Source organism: Mustela nivalis (assembly GCF_964662115.1).
Source record: "Mustela nivalis genome assembly, chromosome: 14".
In the NCBI taxonomy this organism is placed as follows: domain Eukaryota; kingdom Metazoa; phylum Chordata; class Mammalia; order Carnivora; family Mustelidae; genus Mustela; species Mustela nivalis.
Genome location: NC_139033.1, coordinates 65,354,219 through 65,378,709, shown reverse-complemented (window position 1 = coordinate 65,378,709; position 24,491 = coordinate 65,354,219). Strand labels below are relative to the sequence as shown.

At 37.4% G+C, this 24,491-nt stretch overlaps 1 protein-coding gene across 4 annotated transcripts in view; it reads right to left on the bottom strand.

Moving 5' to 3' along the window:
• The window catches only part of OSBPL1A (oxysterol binding protein like 1A), a 227,998-nt gene that overhangs the window by 144,046 nt on the left and 59,461 nt on the right, over positions 1 to 24,491 (bottom strand). For 2 of the 4 annotated variants that reach the window (XM_082698700.1, XM_082698701.1), the window contains exons 8-12: positions 12,452 to 12,513; positions 12,305 to 12,349; positions 10,804 to 10,877; positions 10,629 to 10,692; positions 703 to 801 (exon numbers count right to left, since the gene is read on the bottom strand). In XM_082698700.1, the coding sequence (XP_082554826.1) occupies positions 703 to 801; positions 10,629 to 10,692; positions 10,804 to 10,877; positions 12,305 to 12,349; positions 12,452 to 12,513 (344 nt within the window). Of the gene's footprint in view, positions 1 to 702; positions 802 to 7,503; positions 7,598 to 10,628; positions 10,693 to 10,803; positions 10,878 to 12,304; positions 12,350 to 12,451; positions 12,514 to 24,491 lie in introns of those variants that run through there. The other 2 variants (XM_082698702.1, XM_082698703.1) reach the window with 2 other exon arrangements.

The following is a 24,491-nucleotide window of genomic DNA, read 5'->3' as shown; positions in this document are numbered from 1 at the left end:
GAATATGGAGTGTCCATTAAAAAAACTGCACTATTGGGACGCCTGGGTGGCTCAGTTGGTTAAGCAGCTGCCTTCAGCTCAGGTCATGATCCCTGCGTCCCGGGATCGAGTCCCATATCCAGCTCCTTGCTCGGCAGGGAGCCTGCTTCTCCCTCTGCCTCCGTCTGCCAGTGCTCGCTCTCTCTCTCTCTCTCTCTCTCTCTCGGACAAATAAATAAATAAAATATTAACAAAAAAAAACCTGCACTATGAATTTCTGTCACATCAATCCCAATTTGCTTGCTTGTTGCTGTTGTTCAATTTACCACAAAGGAAGGCTGAGGCTATATTGTAATAAATCAGAACACCTAAGCTGAAGCCGGGTTTTGTCACATGTCAGCTGTGTGACCTTGAGAGAGCACTTCAATCTCACTGGCTTCAGTTTCTACACCTATAAATTAAGAGACAGACTATATAATCATTCAGGACTTTTTTCTGAAAATGATTCACAAAATCAAATTTAAAAAGATAATTATGAACAGAAAATATCTGCAGGTACATGTTGATAAAGAAGCTAATACATAAGCCAAATTTCAAACTTCATATAATCGCCCCAATTAAAATGGTACAGTCAACAAAATTTTAGATATTATTGAATTGATTTTATATTCTTTGTTTTTAAATGTTAAGTTCTATGAAAAATAAATGAATCCATAAAATTACCTCTCTTGACTGTTGAAGACTATTCTTAGGAACCCTGAAGCCATGAATAGTGTCATCAAAGCATTTAATAAAGAAGAGGCAGCTATCAGTGGATTTTACCTTGGATATAAAGAAGTCAGTAAGACAGTATCATTCATGCACATAAAATAGGATATATGTATGTGTGTATGTGTGTGTGTGTGTATATATATTAGTATATATAATACATAACAGTATTAACATAACTTAATTATACCCAATTGAACAATATTTAAAATACCAAATGGTAAAAACTGGAGGAAAAATTGATGCACTGGGGATATCACATGCATTGCAGCTTATCTTTAATAACATCTGGCTTTCATATTCATAGTTACTCATTTCTATTTGAATAGTCAAAATATAGTCCTAATTGAATAGTCAATTAGGTAAACAGTCCTAATTGAATAGTCAATTAGGTATGAGGTTTTATCCTTTATATTTAATAACTTAGCATGCACTTGGGCTATAAAATTCTTTAAATACAAGAGCCCCAACTTCTTATTCATACCATTCTTCTGAACTTTTTGTTTGAGCTGAATGTATAAAATATTTGAACTGAGTGTAAAAGAGTAAGTACACATGAAATTGGTAAGGAAGGGGGAAAGGAAAAGAAGATAAAAAATTATGTTTCATTGAAACATATGTTTGGAAAGTGAGGGGATTTAAGAATGGAAAAAGATACGGGTGCCTAGGTGGCTCAGTAGGTTAAGTGGCTGCCTTTAGCTCAGATCATAATCTTAGGGTCCTGAGATTAAGCCCCTTCTCTGTGGGGAGTCTGCTTCTCCATCTCCCTCTGGTCCTCTGGTGTTCCCCCTGCGTGTGCTCTCTCGCTCACATACTCTCTCTCTAATAAAGTCTTTAAAAAAAAAAAAGGAACGGAAAAAGACTTCTACTTCCAGACCCTACAAGAGTACCACCCTCCTCCTTGCAGAAAACAACTATAAAAAGCAACTGCCCAGGATGGGGGTGGGTGCTGGGGGTGCTGCATCAGTTGGGTGTCTGACTCTCAATTTCAGCTTGGGTTGTGATCTTGGGGTTATAAGAGTGAGCTTTGTGCTGGGCATGGCGTCTACTTGAGATTCTTTCTGTCCCTCTGCCCCTCCCCTGCTTATGCACGCTGGAACTCTCTCAAAATGGATAATAAAATATTTTTTAAAAAAAGCAACTGCCTGACGGAACTGGAGAGTGAACCAAAGTTGACAGACTCAGATAGGGAATGCTCTTGGGGGAAAGGAAAGAACTATGCAAATAAGTTCCCACCCCAAGGTTTTTCAGCTGGGACATACAGTCCACAGAGGGACATAAGCAGCATGGGCACACGTGGGAAAATCTACAGTCTGTCTTTGAGAATTAATAAGGAAAAGCCAGGGAAGCAGAAATACTAAAGAAAAAACAGAGTTTACAACCTAAACCCAGTCAAGAAAATGACCTGCTAAAACAGTGGAAATAACATTTAACAGAGAAAAATAACAGAACCCAGAATCCCCAGAACTTAGCATTTCATAATATTAAGGATACAATCCAAAATTACCTGATACATGAAGAAGAAAGTAGAATATATTCTCAAAAAAAGTCTAATTAAAGGCAAAATTTTCAGAATGGTTACTAGGGACCCAAATATATACTATCTACACAGACAGAAAATAAAGATGTATTGGCTAAAAGGAAATGGGAGAGAAAAAGAGATACTATGCAAATAGTGAGCATAAGGCCTGAGCGCTTATGTAATATTGGGCAAAATGGATTTCAAAAGTAAATATACTACAGGAGATAAAGAGGGCCACCATATAATAATAAAAGGGTCAATTATTCAGAAGACAAGATCATTGGTATGTATGTGCTCAATAACTGAGAAATGAATAATTCCACAAGCATAGTTGGTTATTTTGATATCCCTCTCAGCAACTGATACAATTAGCCAAAAATCAGCAAAACACAGATCTGAACAGTACTATCAACCACCATGACTGGATATTTATAGGACTCTAAACCTAGCAGAAGCAAAATACACATTATTTTTAAATGCATTTACTGGGATAATCCATTCATAGAGCCATTAAGCAAGTCTCAATACATCTGAAAAGACAAATCATATAGGACACATTCAATGACCAAAACGAAATTAAATTATAAGTCAGAAACAGATCATAAACATCCCAATCACTTAGAAGAACACTTGCAATTACTTGAAAATTAAATATTCATTGGTTCAAAGACAAGATTTCTATGAATAGAAATTTTTTTTTGAAGATTTTATTTATTTATTTGACAGAGATCACAACTAGGCAGAGAGGCAGGCAGAGAGAGAAGAGGAAGCAGGCTCTCTGCTAAGCAGAGAGCCCGACTCTGGGGCTCAATCCCAGGACCCTGGGATTATGACCTGAGCCAAAGGCAGAGGTCCCAACCTACTGAGCCACCTAGGTGCCCCTTAATAGAAATTAGACAATATTTTGAACTACTAATGAAAACATACCAAAATTAGCTGCATGAAACTAAAACGGTTACAAAGATAAAAGTATAGCTTTAAATGGCTATATTAGTAAAGAAAATAGACCTTAATAATCCAACCTTGGACACTGAGAAACTATTAATTAAAACAAATTAAACCTGAAGCATAGAGAAATTTCTTAAAAAGAACAAAAAAAAAAAAAAATCAAAGAAAACAGAAAACAAAAAGTTTCCCAAAAAAATCAAGAACTAGTTCTTTGGAGAAATCAATAAAATTGATAAACTGCTAGCCAGGTTAATCTAGGGAAGAAAAAAAAGACACAAATTATTAATATAAAAAAATGAAAGAACACAGCATTACCTATCATACAAACATTAAAAACATAATAAGGGACTATTAGTACCAAAAGGTTTGATAACCTAAGAAAAAGGACAAATTTTTTGAAAGGCAAAAATTACAAACACCAACCCAGGAAGAAATAGAAAATTTGAACTAGCCCTTTAGCAACTTAAGAAATTTGTAATTACAATCCTTTCCTTAAAAAACAATAACAAAAACCCCCAACTTTTTGGCCCATGAATTATATCAGCATTTAGGAAAGAAATAAACCTAATCTTATAAAAACTTCCCAAAAAACCTGAAAAGAAATATTTTCTAATTCATTACAGGAAACCAGTATTTCTCAGATTCCAAAAACCACACAAAATATATCATATATCATGAAATACAAACCAATATCCATCAGGAACATAGAAGCAAAAACTCTTAACAAAATATTAACAATTTACTAAAATAATAATATATCATGGGCACCTGGGTGGCTCAGTCGGGTAAGCTGTTGCCTTCGGCTCAGGTCATGATCCCAGGGTACTGGGATCAAGTCTCACATCAGGCTCCTTGCTCAGTGGGGAGCCTGCTTCTCTCTGCCTCTGCCTGGCACTTTGCCTGTGTGCGCGCTCTCTCTCTGACAAATAACTAACTAAATAAATAAATCTTTAAAAAATAAATAAATAAAATAAAATAATATATTATGACCAACTGAAATTTATCCCAGCATTATGACTAGTTTATTAACAACCTATGACCTATCAGTGTAATTAATCATATTAATAGAATGAGTAAAACCCTATGATCATTTCAATATGCAAAAAGTATTTAATAAAATTCAACAGATTCTCATGATAAGGGCTCTCAGGAAATTAAGTAATGAAAATAATTTCCTTAAGCAGATTATGGGCATCTATGAAAAAAATATCTATGTTGTCTTTTTTTTGCAGACAACATGATTGCACATGTAGGAGATGCTGAGGAATCTGCAAAAAAGCTACCAAAACTATTAAATGAATTTAGTAAGGCCACAGGACTCAAAACAAATTTATATATAATAGCAACAAAAAACAGAAAATGAGAATTTCAAGCCCATCATGCTAGCTTCAAAAAATAAACACATAAGGACAAATTTAACTAAAAATTATATGACATTATAAAAGGAAATTAAAGAAGATTTCAATAAAGGAGAGACATAATGTTCATAGCTTAGAGGTCTTGATGGCGTTAAAGTTATAACCCTCCACAAGTAAATCTATATAATTAATGCAATTCCAATCAAAACAACCGTTCCCCAACACTGAAAATTGATGGAAGACATACAACATATTGAAAAGCCATTTATTCAAGAAAAATCTATTGAATCTCTCAGTAAGAACAGTGGATGCTGTTTAAGCCCCAGTCCGCTCCATTTTCCCCTCCTCCTTTCTCTGTGGCAAACTGTATCATTATGAGGCAGGCTTTAAACACTGGGGCTAACTTTAGAGTAGGGCTCTGAAAAATCCAATTCTACGGCTTTCTCAAAACAATAGCAATCTTGGTAGCAAAGAATCAGGAGAGGCCAAAATCATAGAACATGAGGTCTAAAAATATTCGGCCAGGCAACAAACTGGCAAATGAGCCAGACATTTAAAAAGCTCTCACGAAAATGTTCAAAAACTAAGGTAAATCATAAAGAATTAAAAGAAAGCATAATGACAATAACTCATAAAATAGAAAATATCAACAAAAAGATGCAAGTTATGAAAAAGAACCAAATGGAAATTTGAAAATTCCAAGAACTGAAATGAAAAATTCACTCAAGATAATCTGAGATTGGGAGCGGGGAGGGGGAACACCTGGGTGGCTCAGTCTATTAAGCTTCTGCCTTCCGTTTAGGTGATAATCCCAGAGTCCTGGGATCAAGCCCCATATTGGGCTCTCAGCTGGTCAGGAAGCCTTCTGCTCCCTCTTCCTCTCCCACTGCTTGTATTTCCTCTCTTGCTGCTTCTCTCTCTGTCAAATAAATAAAGTCTTCAAAAAATAAAAAAAGATAATCTGAGGTGGAAGGGGGAAAAATGCAAGACATTATCACATGTACCAATGGACAAAGTCACAGAAGGAGAAAAAAAAAGCTGAAAAAATATTTAAAGAAATAATGGTTGAAATTTTCCCAAGTTCAATGAAAATATTTGACATTCAAGAAGTTCAATAAACTCAAGTAGGATAACTTCAGAGAGATCTATACCTAGATACATCTTAGTCAAACTACTGACAGCCAAAACCCAGAAAATATTGAAAGTAATGAGAAAAAGGACTCCTCAAACACAGGGGAAGCATAGTAAAATTAACAGCCGACTTTGCATTAAAAATAACGAAGGACAGAGGTAAGGGGATGACATATTCAAAGTGCTGAAAGAAAATTTCTCTCTTTTATAAAACTATTATTCTAAAATGGAGGTAAAATACACTCCCAAATTAAAAAAAGACTCAGACAATTCATTACGTATACCTTAAAAAAAAGAGTAAAAAAAAGTTCTTTAGACTAAAATAAAGTGACATCAAACATGGGGGGGGGGGAAACAGAAGCTAATTGCATAGATAATTCTAATAGAGTATAGACTTTCTCTTTTCTCAAATAATTTAAAGCAATTCACACAACTGTAAAATTGTATGGATGAGCTTGTAACATACTGAGGTGTAAAATATATGACAATAATAGGACAGAGGATAAAGGAAAGAACTGAGCTATCTCAGAGCAAGGAAATGGCCCCATACATGCACCAAAAAAAATAAAGTGTCTGACCATACAAAAAAATTATTGAATCATTTCAAGTGGGTGAACTGTATATGAAGTGAATTATAGTTCAATAAAAACATTTTAATTAGCAACAACCATGCCACAGATAAACCTCACTGGCTATGATACTGCCACTGGGCAAAGCTCAATAAAAATATTTTAAAAGAAACATACAAATTGTATAAAGCAAAAGATATAACACTGTATCACTGAGTTTTTTTTTTTTTTTTTTTTAAGATTTTATTTATTCATTTGTCAGAGAGAGAGTGAGCACAGGCAGACAGAGTGGAAGGCAGAGTCAGAGGGAGAAGCAGGCTCCCTGCGGAGCAAGGAGCCCGATGTGGGACTCGATCCCAGGACGCTGGGATCATGACCTGAGCCGAAGGCAGCTGCTCAACCAACTGAGCCACCCAGGCGTCCCTGTATCACTGAGTTTTTAAACATGTAGAGTCATGATATATATAACAATAATAAAGACAAAGGAAGGGGTAGGAAGTGGAACTATATTAAAGCACTGTAAGTATGGAATGAAGTAGTAGTTTTTGATGGATTAAGATGCATATTATAATACCCACAGCACCTATTAAGAAATAATTTTAAAATATAGTAAAATACAAACAAAAGAAAATTGCATGAGACGTATGTATCTTATGTAGAAGATGAAAAACAAACAAAACAAATACAGAAACAGCAAAATGGCAGAGAGAAACCCAACTATATTAATAACAACATTAAGTACAAATTCATTAAACACTCTAAGATTTTACTTTTAAAGTAATCCCTATACACAGCATGGAGCTCAAACTCACAACCCCTCGATCAAAAGTCACACGCTCTACTGACTGAGCCAGCCAGGCATCCCTCATTAAACATTCCTATCACAAGGCAGAGATTGTCAAACTGGATAAAAATACCAGATACGAGTGTATGCTCTCAGTAAGAGACTTATTTTAGGATGCCTGCATGGCTCAGTTGGTTGAGTGACTGCCTTCAGCGTAGGCCATGATCCTGGAGTCCTGGGATAGAGTCCCATATCGGGTTCTCTGCTCAGCAGGGGGTCTGTTTCTCCCTCAGACCTTCCCCCTCTCATGCTTTCTCTCTCATTCTCTCTCTCTCTCAAATAAATATATTTTTTTTAAAAGGCGAGAGAGACTTATTTTAGATTGAGACACATAAATAGGCTGAAAGCAAAAGGATGGAAAAAGATATACAATGCAAACAGTACCTGTATGAGAGCTGGAGTGACTATAGTGATTATTATGGACGGAACTGTGTCCTCCACAAATTCATATGTGGAAACCCCAACCCTCAATGAGACTATTTGTAAATAGGGCCTTTAAAGAGGAAATTAAGATTAAATGAGGTCACAAGAGTGGGGCCCTAATTCAGCAAGACTGGTATTCTTCATAAGAGGAAGAGAAACCAGGGATGCCTGCCTGCACACAAAGTAAAGCCATGGGAGAGCTGCCAAGAAGGCAGCTATCTGCAATCCAAGGAAAGAGGCCTCAGGAGAAATCTATCCCTCCATGTCAGAGCTGAAATTATAAAATTCATAAAGGAAACATAGGGATAAAGCTTCAAAGCAGTGGACTTGGAAAGGGTTTCTTGGACATGACACAAAAACACAAGTGACAAAAGAAAAAATAGATAAATTCGACTATCAAAATTAAAAACTTCTATGTATCAAAGAGCACTGTCAACAAACAGAGCGTAAAGACAACCCACAGAATGGGAGAAAATATTTGCAAACCATATACTGGTTTATATCCAGAATATACAAAGAACTCCTACAACTCAACACTAACAAAAAAACCAAACCCGCCTGGGTGGCTCAGTGGGTTAAGCCGCTGCCTTCAGCTGGGGTCATGATCTCAGGGTCCTGAGATCGAGTCCTGCGTCGGGCTCTCTGCTTGGCGGGGGGCCTGCTTCCCTTCCTCTTTCTCTGCCTTCCTCTCTGTCTACTTGTGATCTCTCTCTGTCAAATAAATAAAATCTTTGGGGAAAAAAAAAAATGGGCAAAGGACTTAAACAGATATTTCTCCAAAGACAATATACGATGCCTAAGAAGCACATGAGAAGATCCTCAACATCCATTCATTACAGAAACCCAAGTCGAACTACAATTAGATACCACCTCAAACTCATTAGGATGCTCAATTTAAAAAAAAAAAAAAAAAAAAGGAACGAAGTGCTGATGAGGATGTGGAGAAAGAAATTGGAACCCTTGCACACTGTCGGTGTGAACATAAAATGGGCCAGCTGCTATGGAGAACAGCAGGGAAATTCCTCAGAAAATTAAAAATAGAACTACCATATCATTCAGCAACTCCACTTCTAGGTCTAGATCCAAAAGCAGGATCTTGAAGAGATTATTTGCACATCCACGTTCACCGCAGCATTATTCACAATCACCCAGAGGTGGAAGCAATTCAAATGCCCACTGACAGATGAATGCATAAATAAATGTGGCCCATACAAAGAATGGAATATTATTTAGCCTTTGGGGGAAAAAAAAGAAATCCTGTCATATATTACAGCATAAATGATTCTTGAGGATATCAGACTAAGTGAAGTAAGGCAGTCATAGAAAGACATAAAACTGTATGATTCCACTTAGCAGGAGGATCGAAGTAGTCAAACTCAAAGAAACCAAAAGTTAGAACAATGATTGCAAGGCACTGGGGATAGGGGAAATAGGCAGTTAGTTGCTCAATGGACAGAGTTCCAGTTTTGTAAGAAAAAGTTCCAGAGATGTGTTGCACAACAAAGTAAACACAGTTCAGTTCAGTAGCTTGAACTACAGTAGTTACTGAACTGTACCCTTAAAAATGGTTAAAATAGTGAATTTTATGTTATGTGTTTTACCACAACTAAGTTTTTTCAAAAAGGAAAGAAATTCTGACACATGCTGTAACACAAATGAATCTTGAGGTTATAAGTGAAAATAAGCCAGTCACAGAAGGACACATATTGCCTGTATTTACTTATATGAGTACCTAACAAGGTCGAATTCATAGACACAGGAAGTAGAATGGTGGCTGCCAGGGCCTGGGAATAGAAAGAAACGGAACAAGTGACTGAAGAGTACTGAGTTTTAGTTTGGGAAAACAGAGTTCTGGAGATGAATGGTGCTGACGCTGCAAAAATACAAATGTACTTAAGGTCACTGAACTGCACAATGAAAAAAATTAAGAAACAGAGTTGAAACACTATCAGAAAAAAAGACCTCAAATCAATATCCTCAGCTTCTACTTTAAGAAACTACAAAGTAGACAGAGTGCTTTAAAGCAGCCACACAGGGGACGCTCAGCAGCTTGTGTTTATACATGACTCATAAAAGTCGGCTTTAAGCACACATGTACAGGAGAAACAAAAGTTATAACTCAAGGTGAGGCATAATACAGCAAGGGCTGACCAATCCCACAGAAGTGAAAGAGCAAGAAATTTTAAAAGCGTGGGGCAGAGCACCTCCTTGGTTTTTTGATCTAAGGCAGCCAAGAACCAGATAAGGGGCCTAGCTGAGGAAAAAGCTTAGTATTAAGTAGATATGTCTACAGCAGGGACAGAAAAGAATGGCCAGGATTGCCCTGAAAGAGAGGACACAGGTAAAATGAGAGGAGGACCCTGGATCTCTGGCCCAATGTGAAAGGAACACAGGGTGGGAGGACTCTGAAGGGGCCGGCTGTGTAAATCGGCTGTACTTCTGGGGAATGGGCCCTGTCTGTGACTCCCCAAGGGGAACACCTGGTCTTCTGGGGGGTGTTGGCCCTGGGAAAGGCAGGTGCTGTGCTCTAAAGAGCAGATGGATTCCCACGATGTGTTGACCACCCTAAAGCATCTGAAGTAGGAAATAAGAAAGTATGTCTAGGCTCCAGTCTTAGACTAATCTCTACAGAGGAGAAACACCTTTTTTCTCCTGGTTGATAAAAATATAAACAGTGAACACAGAGAACCCAAGAATCCCAATTCTGAAGCAGGCTTTAATTTTTAACACCAGAAAAACTTCCGTTATTCCAATTTACCCAGATATAAATACACACATACATGTAGGATATACACACATAGTTATATACACATGTATGTGTGAATATACATACATACACATACAAAAACAAAATGTTAAAGGCACTTTGTGTTTTCAGGTAACTCATCTCCCATCCCACAATATGTGGAAATAAAAATTGATTATATTTTTAAAACAAGAACTTCCACAATTTTTTTGTTCTCAAATAAAAATACAAGTGCCTGCTACCCCCAAGATTTTACAAGGCAGCTTATAAAAATAATTTTGGGCATTTGCTTGCAAAACTGACTTCATGGTTTGAGCAATAGATGCATGTGTCATCCTACCGTGCATACTGCTTGAGTTAGATGCTTGCATCCCTGGCGATAAATATTACGGACTGCATCAGGCCTTCAAAATAAATTTTAAATTAACAAGACAAAAGGAAAAGAGTTAAGTGAAAACTTTTAATCTCTCAAAATTTAGATAATGAAATTTAATAAGTATCAAGATAATACTTACTGTTTCCTATACCACGAAAGGACTCCATGTTCTAACACTACCCAGAATAATCTCCAGCCAAAAAATCTTGAACTCTAAGGGAAAAATTGGCAATGATTTTCTGAAGTGACTCATCCAGATTCAAATACCTAACTGATAAAAATTAAGTTATGACAGTTCTATCGTAGCCTTTCATCTAGACAGTACTAATGAACATTTAAAAAATGATCAAACATGGGGGCATCTGGGTGGCTCAGTTGGTTAAGAGTCTGCATTTGGCTCAGGTCATGATGTCAGGGTCCTGGGATGGAGTCCCACATCAGGCTCTGTGCTCAGTGGGGAGTCTGCTTGTCCTCCTCCCTCTGCTCCTCCCCACACTCATACACACACTCTCTCTCTCAAAAAAAATTAAAGAAAAAAACCGATCGGGGTGCCTGGGTGGCTCAGTTGGTTAAGCGCCTGCCTTTGGCTCATATCATGATCTCAGGGTCCTGGGATCAAGCCCTGCCCTGGGCTCCTGGCTCAGCGGGGAGCCTGCCGCTCCTCCCTCTGCCTGTTACTTCCCCCTGCTTGTGCTCTTACAAATAAAAAAAAATTTTTTTAAGATTTTATTTAATTTTAAAAAGTATCAAATATGAACTAAGGTAGTCAGTGCATTAATGAAAACGTAACACAACAGAGGGACAGGAATAGAAGAAACGCCATACTAATAAGATCAACAATGAACACTCTTTATGGTTCTAACAATATTGTTCAGGAATATTTATAGGAAGATTTTCAGTTGTGGACTTCAAAGACAAAGTCTGGGATGAAATGCTGAATAAAGAGTATTCTGATTTTATATCATATAGACATACTTGAGCATAAATATATAGAGGCAGCACTTGCAAGTGCAAAAAAAATGCATGCTCTAAAATAGTTAATTCTAGAACATAACTGAATTCCAAAATGCAAAGATATTCTTAGAACCAGATTTTATATGTGTGCTCTGTGACAATTCAAGTATTAAATTCCTATTAAGTCTTCCCTAGTTCAATATTTATAACAAAAACATTGTAATTCCATGATTAAGGAAAAGAATTTGTTCTCCCACTCTGTTCTGTATAAGCTTATCACCTAGAAGTGTCAGACCATCAACACAAAGGACAGCAATTGCTACAATAAGTGGAAGCCTAACGAAGCCCAGTGCTACAGAAAATGGTCAATGTTGTCAGATCCAAGACAGATTGTATCAGAAATAATTTTTAAATTTTTAAAAAAATTTTATTTGAGAGCGCAAGAGCACAAGCCTGGGAAGCAGCAGGCAGAGGGAAATGGAGTGAGCACGGAGCCTGATGCAGGACTTGATCCCGGGAACCTGAGACCATGATCCAAGTTGAAGGCATATGCCCAACTAGCTGAGCCACCCAGACACCCTTTAAATTTTTTATTATTATTATTATTATTATTATTATTATTTTACAAAAATGGACCCCTGAGAATTCTTTCTGGTTTTATAAATAAAAAAATAATCCCAGCCTACCTTCCAGAGAGGGCCTTCATATCGTTTCAACACTTTGTAGACAACCTATTAAGAATACATTTTCATTAAAAAATGTCATCCACATATTTCAAGAATTCAAAATCTTTTCTAAAAAGGATCATATGCAAGTAGTCCATTACTACATACCTTATTACTGATAAGAATGTGTTTCATTTCAGCACCCTGAGCAAGGTCAAGGGGTTTCTGATCTGTATAAAATACAAGAAAAGAAAGAAACCAAGAAATTAATTGTATACAAAACATGCTATTATAGCATATAAAATTCTTTAATTATTCCAATGGCCACACCTTTTTCTTCTTCTGCCAAGTTACCCACCTGAAGCTGCCATTTCAACTCTTTCTGGCCCTCATTTTGGTAGCTAACCATTAAGCCATCAAGCAAAAGTAACCTCAGAGCACTCTGTACAGGTTCTATGATCCTTCAAGTCTTCTTACTTTAAAATCATTGTATTAGTTTCCCATGGCTGCTACACCAAAGTACCACAAACTCAGTGACTTCAAACAGTAAGAATGAATTCTTTCATAGTTGGGGAGCTCAGAGGTCCAAAATCCGTTTTGCTGGGGCCAAAAATCAAGGTGTAGACAGGATTCACCCTTTCTGGAGGCTAGGGGACAATCTATTTCCTTGCCCCTATCTAGTTTCTGGAGGTCATTTGGCCATTCCAGCCAGGCGTCCCTTTACTGAAACATTTATACATAACATAGTAACAGGAGAGTGGCCAGTTTTGAGAATACCTGGAGAGAGAGGAGTCCATCAATTAATTATACTATTAGATTTTTTAAGCTTTAATAAATTCCACATTCGTTAATATGTGGTCCCCCCATCTTCAAAGTACATCACTCCAACCGCTGCTGACATCCTTAGGTTTTCTCAATGTTCTGAGCTCCCTCCACTTCATAAGGACAATTGTGAGTACACTGGGCCCTCCTGGATAGTTCAGGATTATCTCCCTATCTCAAGATCTCAACTAATCACTTAACTAATCTTTAAGGGGGCCATTATTTGGTCTACCACAGCCACTCTTAAGCTGCTTCACCGGAAAACAAGTAGCAGAGAAAGCTCACAAGCTAAGAGCATGATGGTCCACAACTGAGGACAAAAGCAAAAAGTGATAATGGAGAATGAAACCAGTAAGGCATTATAAAACGTTCTGCAATATCATACATGCCAACCTTCTATGTTTTGCCAAACAACAAAAAAACAGAATTTGTTATAAAGTTACTATTTTGAGTTTTGAAGTGAGCAGGCCACTGTATGAAGCAAGCTAGTTTAAAAAAATTAATAAATAAATATAGTCATCTCCGAGCCTGGAAGTAGAAAATGGTACTTTCAAATTAATGTAGCTAACTGGTTTAAGAAAGGTAACATATTCTATCAAACAAGCTTTTTTTAAAATAAATTAAATTCAAGTTAGTTAACATATAATGTAGTATTGGTTTTAGGAGTAGAAGTTAGTGATTCATCACTTACATACAACACCCAGGGCTCATCACAAGTGCCCTCCTTAATGCCCATCACCCACGTAGCCCACTCCTCCACCTACGTCCCCTCTGGCAACCCTGTTCGTTCTCTATAGTTAAGAGTCTCTTACAGTTTGTCTCCCTGTTTTTAGCTTTTATTTTTCCTTCTTTTCCTTTCCCCTATATTCATCTGTGTTGTTTCTTAAATACCACCTGAGGATATCATATTTGTCTGACTTATTTCACTCAGTATAATACACTCTAGTTCCATTCATGATGTTGCAAATGGCAAAGATTTCATTCTTTTTGATGGCTGATCAAATAATCTTTTTATAAATACCAAATTCTGGCTGTGGTGTTAGGCAGTCTTTTGTAGGAATTTCTCCTAACAAGGATCTACTATGCACCAATTAATATTTTAGGCATTGGGGATTCAGCAGTGAACAGGACAGAAAAAAATGGAGAGGGGCAGGGTAGGCATAGAAAAAGAGAAAAAGATAGTACATTAATAAAAATAACATGGCAAAAGGGCACCTGGGTGGCTCAATCATTTAAGCATCTAGCTCTTAATTTTGGCCCAAGTCATGATCTCAGTGTCCTGGGATCAAGCCCTGCATCAGACTCTGTGCTCGGTGGGGAGTCTAAGATTTTCTCTCTCCCTCCCCACCTCCCATCCAGCTCTCTAAAATAAATCTTTTTAAAAAATTATATGTTAGATAATATATTATGCTATGCCAATCCTAAGTGAATGATAGGATAGAGAATGACTAGGACACCACTTTAGACTGGAGACTGGGCAACTGATCAGGGCAGGCCTTTCTGAGGAAAAGGTGTTTAAACTGAAAGGAAGATTTGGTCTTGAGAAAATATACGGGAAGGGCATTCCAACAGACAGAACACTGGAAACAATTTACTGGGCAAGAGGGATAGACCTCAGAAGCCACATCGTGTCAAGGCTTTGTAGGTCAGACCGTTGTGAGTCAGCAGAGGGGTTTAGGTTATTTTAAGTATGATGAAGAGCCACTGAAGAGCTTTAGGAAAAAGAGTAACAGGCTCTGACTTGTTTAAAACTGTCAATGTGTTAAAATGTAGTATTAAGAAGGGAAATAGGAGGGGCGCCTCGGTGGCCCTCAGGGGCCAGTGGGTAAAGCCTCTGCCTTCAGCTCAGGTCATGATCTCAGGGTCCTGGGATTGAGCTCTGCATCGGGCTCTCTGCTCCACGGGGAGCTTGCTTTCCCCTCTCTCTCTGCCTGCCTCTCTGCCTTCTTGTGATCTCTCTCCCTCTGTCAAATAAATAATAAATAAAATCTTAAAAAAAAAAAAAAGAAGAAGAAGGATAATAGGGGAAATGTGAACTCTGGCTACTTGATGATTTTGTAAAACTTTTACTAACAGGATAAAGTTATTGTATCAATGCTTTTTAACAGCTCTGTTGAGATATAATTCACATACCATATAATTCACCCACTTAAAGTGTACAGTTAATTCAGTGGTTTTCGGTATATTCAGAGCTATGCAACCATCACATGGTTATATTTTCTAAAGGAGCCCTTTTATAAATATACTGAAATACATTTTTTAAAAATTTTATTTTTAAGTAATCTTTGCACCCAACGAGAGCTTGAACTCACAACCCTGAGGATCAAGAGTCACATGCTCAACGGACTGAGCCAGCCAGACGCCCCTATCTATACTAAAACATTTATACACAACATAGTAACAGGAGAGTGGTCAGTTTTGAGAATACCTGGAGAGAGAAGAGTCCATCAATTAATTATCCTATTCTATTTTTTAAGCTTTGATAAATTCTATAATAAAAACATTTTTTAAAAGATCACCATGGCTACGGGGTGGAAAATACCTTGTAAATGTGGGCAAGAGAAAAGCAGAGAAATAGTTACAAAGCAATATTAAAAGTCTAGGAAAAAGATAATAGTGGTTTGGACTACAAAGGTAGTCATAGAAAAAACTGGAGACTGCAGAAAATACAGAGAGAAGTTTAAGGATTTCAGATTTTCAAGGTAGATTTAATAGGACTGCTGATGGGCAAAACTTGGACTAATTATATATTACTTCTTTAGTGGGGAAAAAATTTATAATAGCCATTTTAGGTTTTCTATCTAGCATATAGGAAGAGGTCTAATAAAGAGGTCTGCCAAGTGTTATTTTTATTCTATCTACAGGGCACTTTTGAGAAATTATCCCTTTAGGCAAAGAAGAGGAGGACAATGTGATTTCTTTCACAGAATTCTGCCCTAACACCAAAAATAAATTCTGAACCCCTGCCAACTAGCTGAACTTCCAGTACTGAGCCTTCATTTCTAGATTCAATGCCTAAAGTGCCTGGTACAGTAAGAATTAAATAAAATGCTTTTTGAGCTGAATGAAAAAGACTCCTTACCCAAATGAGCACCATAACCAATCAATTCAAAATTGTACATCTTTTATCAAACACAACAAAATAAAAACCAGGAATGATCCAATATTTAAATTTTTACATGATATAAATTTGTCCTTTAATGAGAACACTAAATAAAAATGTCAACATTCCTCAAAGGAATTTATACAGAATGTAATTTCAATAACATATCAGTGGTATGTTTACTAAGAACCTAAAAGAAATTATTTTTAAATGTCATCTGGGAGAATAAACAGGTAAGAATGTCAAAGACAATCTTCAAAAAAAGAAGGGTAAGAGAAACCTTATCAGATCTTTACACATTACAAAAACAATCATTAAAAATGAGATACTTGCAAAAGAAGAGACAGATGAAGCAATGAAAGAGAAGAGAAAAGAGCATAAAATCTTAAAAGGTAGGAGAAAGGCATGAACAACGGAAAAGGAAAGATTGCTCAATGAAGGATATAAAGATTAGTGATTAGCAATTTGAGAGTCTCACATCCTAACATACTCTTCCACATAGCATTGCTTAACTCAAAACCCTGTAAACAGGGCTGGGCCTCTGGCTATTTTCCTGACTTTACCTCTCTCCCCCAACTTTCCCTCCCCTGGGCAACCTGACAGCTTTCTTTTTTAAATATGCCAAGTGCTCCCCCATCCCAGAGCTTTTACACCTGCTTGCCTGTCGTTTTCAATGCTCTTCTGCCAGATATCCTCAGGCCTCACTCCTTAACTCAGCTCTGTGCTGCTCACAGAGGCCTTCCCTTACAGGCTTTCCAAACTAACAGCCCCACCCCCCATGTCATCACCCTCTATCCCTTTCAACCTGTTTTATTTTTCTGCACCTCGCTGCCTGACATTTTTGTGTATTTACATTTGGTCTATCTCCTCCCACTAGGACATAAGCTCTGAGAGTGTGGGGGCTGTCTGGTTTTGTTCACTGTTGGATCCCCAGAACCTACAGTGGTTCTTGGCACACAGTAGAGGCTCAGCATTTGCTTAATGAATGAATATGATTATAGACAATCTAGGAGAAAATAAATATTTACCAAATCTCAATTTAAGTCTAGAAGTCAAAGAAGAGGATCAACAAATTTGAATAAAAATCTAAAACACTTTTAATAAAAGAAAGAAAAGACTGGGAAAATTTAGTCTTAGAAAAACAGATAACCATTGTCCATATCATTGGAGTTTTTGGTGGTAAATTATATCCATGTGAAATACTATCCAGATGGTGAGCCAGGAAGACCAGGCTTCTGGAGACAATATGGAAAAATTGTTGATACTTGATAAAAACGAGGAGTTTAATATGTCAACTCTATTTACAAGCCATAAAACAGAAGGAGTAGACACTTTCTGAGGCATTTGCCAACCTTACTCTTTCACCATTGTCTGAGCACTGCTCTTTCCACACCCCCTGGGGGAGACATAGCAGCCTTGTTTGCATCATAAGGCCCTGCCCCAGAGCTCCCTCTGACTGTATTAGAGGCAGACCCTGAACACAGTGAGTGCCACTGGATTATCTCCCACTGAAATTAAAAACTGAGGTTAGGAGATCCTGGTCTACTGAATGAAGTTCAGGCAGTCATCTACTAGCACGTATACTGGAAAACTGATCTGCTGAAACAGAAATGAGAGACCAAGCAGTAAGAGAAGGATACACATACAATGAATGAGTGGCAGCCTTCTTGATTCCTAACACCTCCTGGTTCCTGATTCCATCCTTTCTGATGCCTGCTTTGTAATACCATAAGAAACCTATGTATTCTGACATTAATAATGTATGACCTTCCTTTTGCCCATACTCTTGAGTTTAAACTAAAAAAACAAAAAAACAAAAAACAAAAAACCCAAAACAAAAACAACAACAACAGAAAACAACTTTTTTTTTTTAAACTAGATTTTAAGTAGGCTTCATACCCAGTGTGGAGCCCACTGCAGGGCTTGAACTCATGATCCTCAGATCAGACCTAAGCTGAGATCAAGAGTCGGATGCCCACTGGCTGAGCCATCCAGGCACCCCCATTATTTTAAACTTTTAAAAAAAAGTTTGGTCTATCAGAGAATAATAACTAACAACTAAAAGCTAAGTCTTTATGGATATTTGGCTCATAGCTGATTCCGCTTTGTGGGTGCCTTCATTTTCCCATTTTGAACATAAAGATTAGTTTTGCAATTAAAAAAAATGTTCTAAAATAGGTGTGAAAATGAGAAAGTTATACAATATGCCAAAGAAACAGAGATTATATTTTAATAATTTGTTTTTTTCTATAATGCAGACATTATGACTTAAAAAAGTATTTCCTCAGAATGTGCCATCTTGACTTTTATAAAGAACACTTTAACAAGTATGTTCAACTTTGATTACTAATATAAACTATAGAGCAAAAGTATATTTAAACACCAACAATCAAATTTTTGAAGTTTATAGGGACATTTCTTTAGTTTAGACTGATATTCACATGGGACAATTAATTCTTGTTACATTGGAATGCTTTTGGAATCCAAATTTTGAAGGAAGAACCATTATAAACCACCACCTAGAAAAACTATTCAAATCTTTGGGAAGTTGGTAAAGACGCTAGGAATCATACTGTTAACATAAATTTTAGGTTTCTGACTCTTTTATAGCACTTTCAAGATTCCTTTGCTTAATTCCCAGTTAGGAAAATAACTTTAGTTCTTAACTAGTAATTAGTAGATAGAATTTAAATTATGTAACATAGTGTTCCCATTGCTCTGTAGTTCATACAGCCTGCTAGGAAAGTCCTTTCCAGGTACCTGTACCCACCTTCTTTTACATTTACAAGTTTACCCTTCAAAAAAAGTCTCTGGAAAGACCACAAATACATAAAGGTTAAACAACATGCTACTAAATAAGGAATGGGTCAACCAGGAAATCAAAGAAGAAATAAAAAATACATGGAAACATATAAAAATGAAAATACAGTAGTCCAAAACCTTTGGGATATGGCAAAAGTGGTACTAAAAGGGAGGTATATAGCAATACCGGTCTACCTCAAGAAGTAATAAATCACACAACTAGCCTTACACGTAAAGGAGCTAGAAAAAGAACAACAAAGCCTAAAACCAGCAGAAAGAAGGAAATAATAAAGACTAGAGCAAAAATAAATAATATAGAAACTAAAATATATATATATATATATATATATATATATATATCAAAACAAAAAAAAGCTGACTCTTCAAAAAAAATAAAATAGATAAACCTCTAGCCAGATTTATCAAAAAGAAAAAAGAATAAAAATGAATAAAATTACAAATGAGAGAAGAGAAACAATAAACATCAACACTGAAATACAATTATAAGATTATGAAAAACTATATGCCAACAAATTAGACAAGTGAGAAGAAATGGATAAATTCTTAAAAACATATCAAACTACCAAAACTGAAATAGTAAGAAATAGAAAACTTGATCAGACTGGTAACCAGCAAAGAAATTGAATCAGTTATCAAAAATCTCCCCCAAAAAATGGGCGCCTGGGTGGCTCAGTGGGTTGAGCCGCTGCCTTCGGCTCAGGTCATGATCTCAGGGTCCTGGGATCGAGTCCCGCATCGGGCTCTCTGCTCGGCAGGGAGCCTGCTTCCCTCCCTCTCTCTCTCTCTGCCTGCCTCTCCATCTACTTGTGATTTCTCTCTGTCAAATAAATAAATAAAATCTTTAAAAAAAAAAAAAAAAATCTCCCCCAAAACAAAAAAGTTCAGGACCAGATGGCTTTACAGGAGAATTCTACCAAACCTTTAAAGAAAAGTTACTATCTATTCTTTTCAAGTTATTCTAAAACACAGAAAAGGAAGGGAGTTTTCCAAATTCATTCTATGAGACCAGTGTTACCCTGATACCACAACCCCAAAAAACATCACTAAAAAAGAGAACCTAGGGCCAATATCCCTGATGAACACAGATACACAAATGCTCATTAAAGGGGCGCCTGGGTGATTCAGTGGGTTAAAGGCAGAGGCCTTGGGCTCGGGTCATGATCCCAGGATCCTGGGATCAAGCCCCGCATCAGGCTCTCTGCTCAGTGGGGAGCCTGCTTCCTCCCTCTCTCTCTGCCTGCCTCTCTGCCTACTTGTGATCTCTGTTTGTCAAATAAATAAATAAAATCTTTAAATAAAATGCTCATTAAAATAATAGCAAAAAAAATCGTACATTAAAAAAAATCATTCACCATGATCAAATTAATTTACTCCTGGATTGCAAGGGTAGTTCAATATTTGCAAAAGCAACATGATAGATCACATTTATAATACAAATCCATTCATGGATTTGACAAAATACAACATCCATTCGTGATAAAAATCCTCAACAAAGTATGTTTAGAGCGAACATACCTCAACATAAGAAAGGCTATATATGAAAAACACACAGCTAATATCATCCTAAATGGGGAAATGCTGAGAGCTTTTCTTGATGGTAAGAAACAAGACAGGGATTTCCACTCTCAGCACTTACTTAGATAGTCCTGGAATCCCCAGCCACAGCAACCAGACAACAAAAACAAATAAATGGCATCCAAATTGTGAAGGAAGTCAAACGTTTCACTATTTGCTGAGGACATGATACTATATGTAGAAAACCTTAAAGACTCTACTAAAAAAACTGCTAAAACTGATAAACAAATGCAGTAAATTTGTAGGGTATAAAATCAACATACAGGTATCTGTCACATTTCTATACACCAATAATGAAGCAGTAGAAAGAGAAATCAAGGAATCACTTCCATTTACAATTGCACCAAAAGCAGTAAGGTATCTAGGAATAAACCTAGTGAAAGAGGTGAAAGACCTGTACTCTGAAAGTTACGTAACACTGATGAAAGAAACTGAAGATGACACTAAGAAACAGACATTCCATGCTCATGGATTGGAAGAATGTTGCTAAAAATGTCTATATTACCCAAAGAAATCTACACATTTAATGCATTCTCTGTCAAAATACGAACAACATTTTTCACAGAACTGGAACAAACAGTCTTAAAATTTGTATGGACCCACAAAAAACCCTGAATAGCCAAAGCAATATGGAAAAATAAAAAGCTGAAGGCACAGTTCTGGACTTCAAGTTACAAAGACGTATTAATCAAAACAGTATGGTACTGGCACAAAACCAGACACGTACCAATAGAACAGAATAGAAAACCCAGAAATGAACGCATAATTATATGGCCAATTAATCTTCCACAAAGCAGGAAAGGATATACAATGAGAAAAAGAATGTCTCTTCAACAAATGGTACTGGGAAAACTGGACAGCAACATGCAAAAGAATGAAAAGGGACCACTTTCCTATGCCATACGCAAAAATAAATTCAAAATGGATTAAGGACTTAAATGTGAGACCTGAGGGGCACTTGGATGGCTCAGTGGGTTAAGCCTCTGCCTTCAGCTCAGGTCATGATCTCAGGGTCCTGGGATCGAGCCCTGGTCAGGCTCTCTGCTCAGCAGGGAGCCTGCTCCCCTCACCTCTCTCTGCCTGCCTCTCTGCCTACTTGTGATCTCTCTCTACCAAATAAATAAACAAAATCTTAAAAAAAAAAAAGTGAGACCTGAAACCATAAAAATTCTAGAAGACAGCACAGGCAGTAACTTCTTTGACATCAGCCATAGCAACTTACTTCTAATTATGGGTCCTGAGGCAATGGAAACAAAAGCAAAATAAACTAGTGGGACTACACCAAAATAAAAAGGTGCACAGTGAAGGACACAATCAACAAAACTAAACCTACAGAAAGGAAGGTATTTGCAAACGCCATATCTGATAAAGGGTCAGCATCCAAAATGTATAAAGCACTTACAAAACTCAACATTCAAAAAATGAATAATCCTTTCCCCACTGATTGCCTTGACACCTTCATCAAAAATCAATTCTCCCTATATACATGTTGTTGTCTAGACTCGCTCCTGCTCTATAAGTCTATATATCTATCTTTATAACATATTACAGAGTCTTGAAATTAGGTTATGTGATGGTGTGTGTCAATTTAAACAGGCTACAATGATGCCCTGAAAGCTGATAAAACATTATTTTTGGGTGTTTCTGTGAGGGGGTTTCTGGATGAGATTAACTTTTGAGCCAGTGAACGGAGTGAAAAAAGGTCTGCCTTCACCACTGTGAGTGGGCATCATCCAATCTGTTGAGGGCCTAGAAGAAGAGGAAGAATGAATTCTGTCATTTCATGAGCTGAGACACCCTTCTCTTTCTGCCCTCTGACATAGGAGTTCCTGATTCTCCAGCCTTTGGACTCGAGGACTTGCACTGCTGGCCTTCCTGGTCTCTGGTCTTCAGACTGAATTACACCATCAGCTTTCTTGGTTCTCCAGCTTGCAGACAGCATACTGTGGACGTTCTCAGCCTCCATAATCATTCATATACATATACATATACATACACACACACACACACACACATACATACACACACACACATGTGTATATATATACATACACACACACACCCTACATATCTACATATCTCACATGTGTATCTACATGGATAGCTAATTGTCCCAGCATTAATTTACTCAGTTCTTCCCTCAGCCACGTTTCATGCCATCTTTGTCATCTACCAAGTTCCTATATGCACAGGTTTTCATTCCCAAACTATCTGGTCTGTTCATCTTCATCTACCCTGAACTAATACCAAGATCTCACTAAATGATCTTATCCATCCCATTACTAACTCCATATGTGGACAATTCCCAAATTTATATCTCCATCCAGAGATCTCACCTAAGCACAAACTTCTATTTCTGACATCTCACTTGGATTGTAAAACAGTATTTCAAATTTTAAACACCTTAAAAACCAAACTCCTAATTCTCAGCCACTGCTAGCCTCCACTTCCCTGCAGTCTTACCCTACTCCGTAACTAGAAATTCCCTTTTTCCAGGTCCTTGACTGAAAGACTGTAAAGTCACCCTAATTCATGTCTTTTTCTCATACCTCACATATCCAAGCCATCAGAAAATCTTGACCACTCTGCCTTCGTTATTTTTACACACACACACACACACACCCGCTTACAACATTTATATGACCACTATCCTGATCCAAGCCAATATCCTCTCACCTGATTATTCTAGTAGCCTAAAAGCCTCCCTTTTTCCTCCTTGTCTTCCTAGGATTTATTCTCATAATAATCAGTGACCATTTTTTAGAACCTAAGTCTGGGCACATCACTGCTGCATTCTAAAATGTGGGAGGACCCACACAGTCCCAGCTCACAAAGAGTAAGAGCCATGATTCTCAAAATAACCCACAAGCCTTTCAGCATCCAGTCCCCACTGCCTCTGTAACCACCTCCTTCAACCACTCTCCTCTGGACAAACTGGTCTCCTTGCTTTTCGTGACACACATCACATATACTCCCCACGTCTGCTGCCTAGGACCACCCTCACTGCCCACATACTGACACTGCTTCAAGTCTTAATTATCATTCTCACAGAGCTTTTCCTGCCACCTTTCACAAAGCAGCAACCCTCTATACAACCAACACACTCCCAATTCCCCCTGCCCTGCCTTTTTCCCTTCTCCTAGGCACTGATCTCATCTGACATAATGTTCACTTTTTAATGGCTCTCTCCTATTAGAATGTAAGTTCCCTGAAAACAGGGGTTTTTATATTGTTTTGATTTGTTTTTTCACTGCTCTAGCTCCCTAGTCCCTGGAATAGTATCTAGCACATAAACCCTCAATAAGTATTTGTGGAATAAATGAATGTTTTACTTCCAATAGGTTCAGAATTAGTGTTTTTATCCAGAAGGACGACTCCCCCCCCACCCCCACCCCCGCTTCTCTTCCATTTTAAAAATTCACTGCCCTGGACTTTTCTATAGAAATGAGAGTCAGGTAGTCAAGTCTTATGAAAGCCCTTTGAGGATTCTGGCTGGGATTGCTTTGAATTAATTTGGAGAGAACTGTTAGCTTTTTGATGTTGAGTTTCTTCCCCTCCAAAAACATCTCAGGCTTCTCCATTTTTAGGTCTTTTATGTCCTTCAATTGGAACATGTTTCTCTTTATGCTGTTACCAAAGCATTGCATTTTTTAAAGTTACATTTTCTAATTGTCACAATTAAATCATCAAGCTCTTTTTCTATTGTGTTAATCTTCCTTAACTTTAAAAACATGCTTAAATCTCTGCCTAAAAAATCTTCCTCTTGGCCATGCAACCATTCCTTCTGTTCTCAAATATTGCAAAGAAGTGGATGAGCAGGGCTACCTTAGCTTCCTCATTGCCTAGTCAATCTTTAACCCTTAACCTAGCTGTTGCTCAACTACC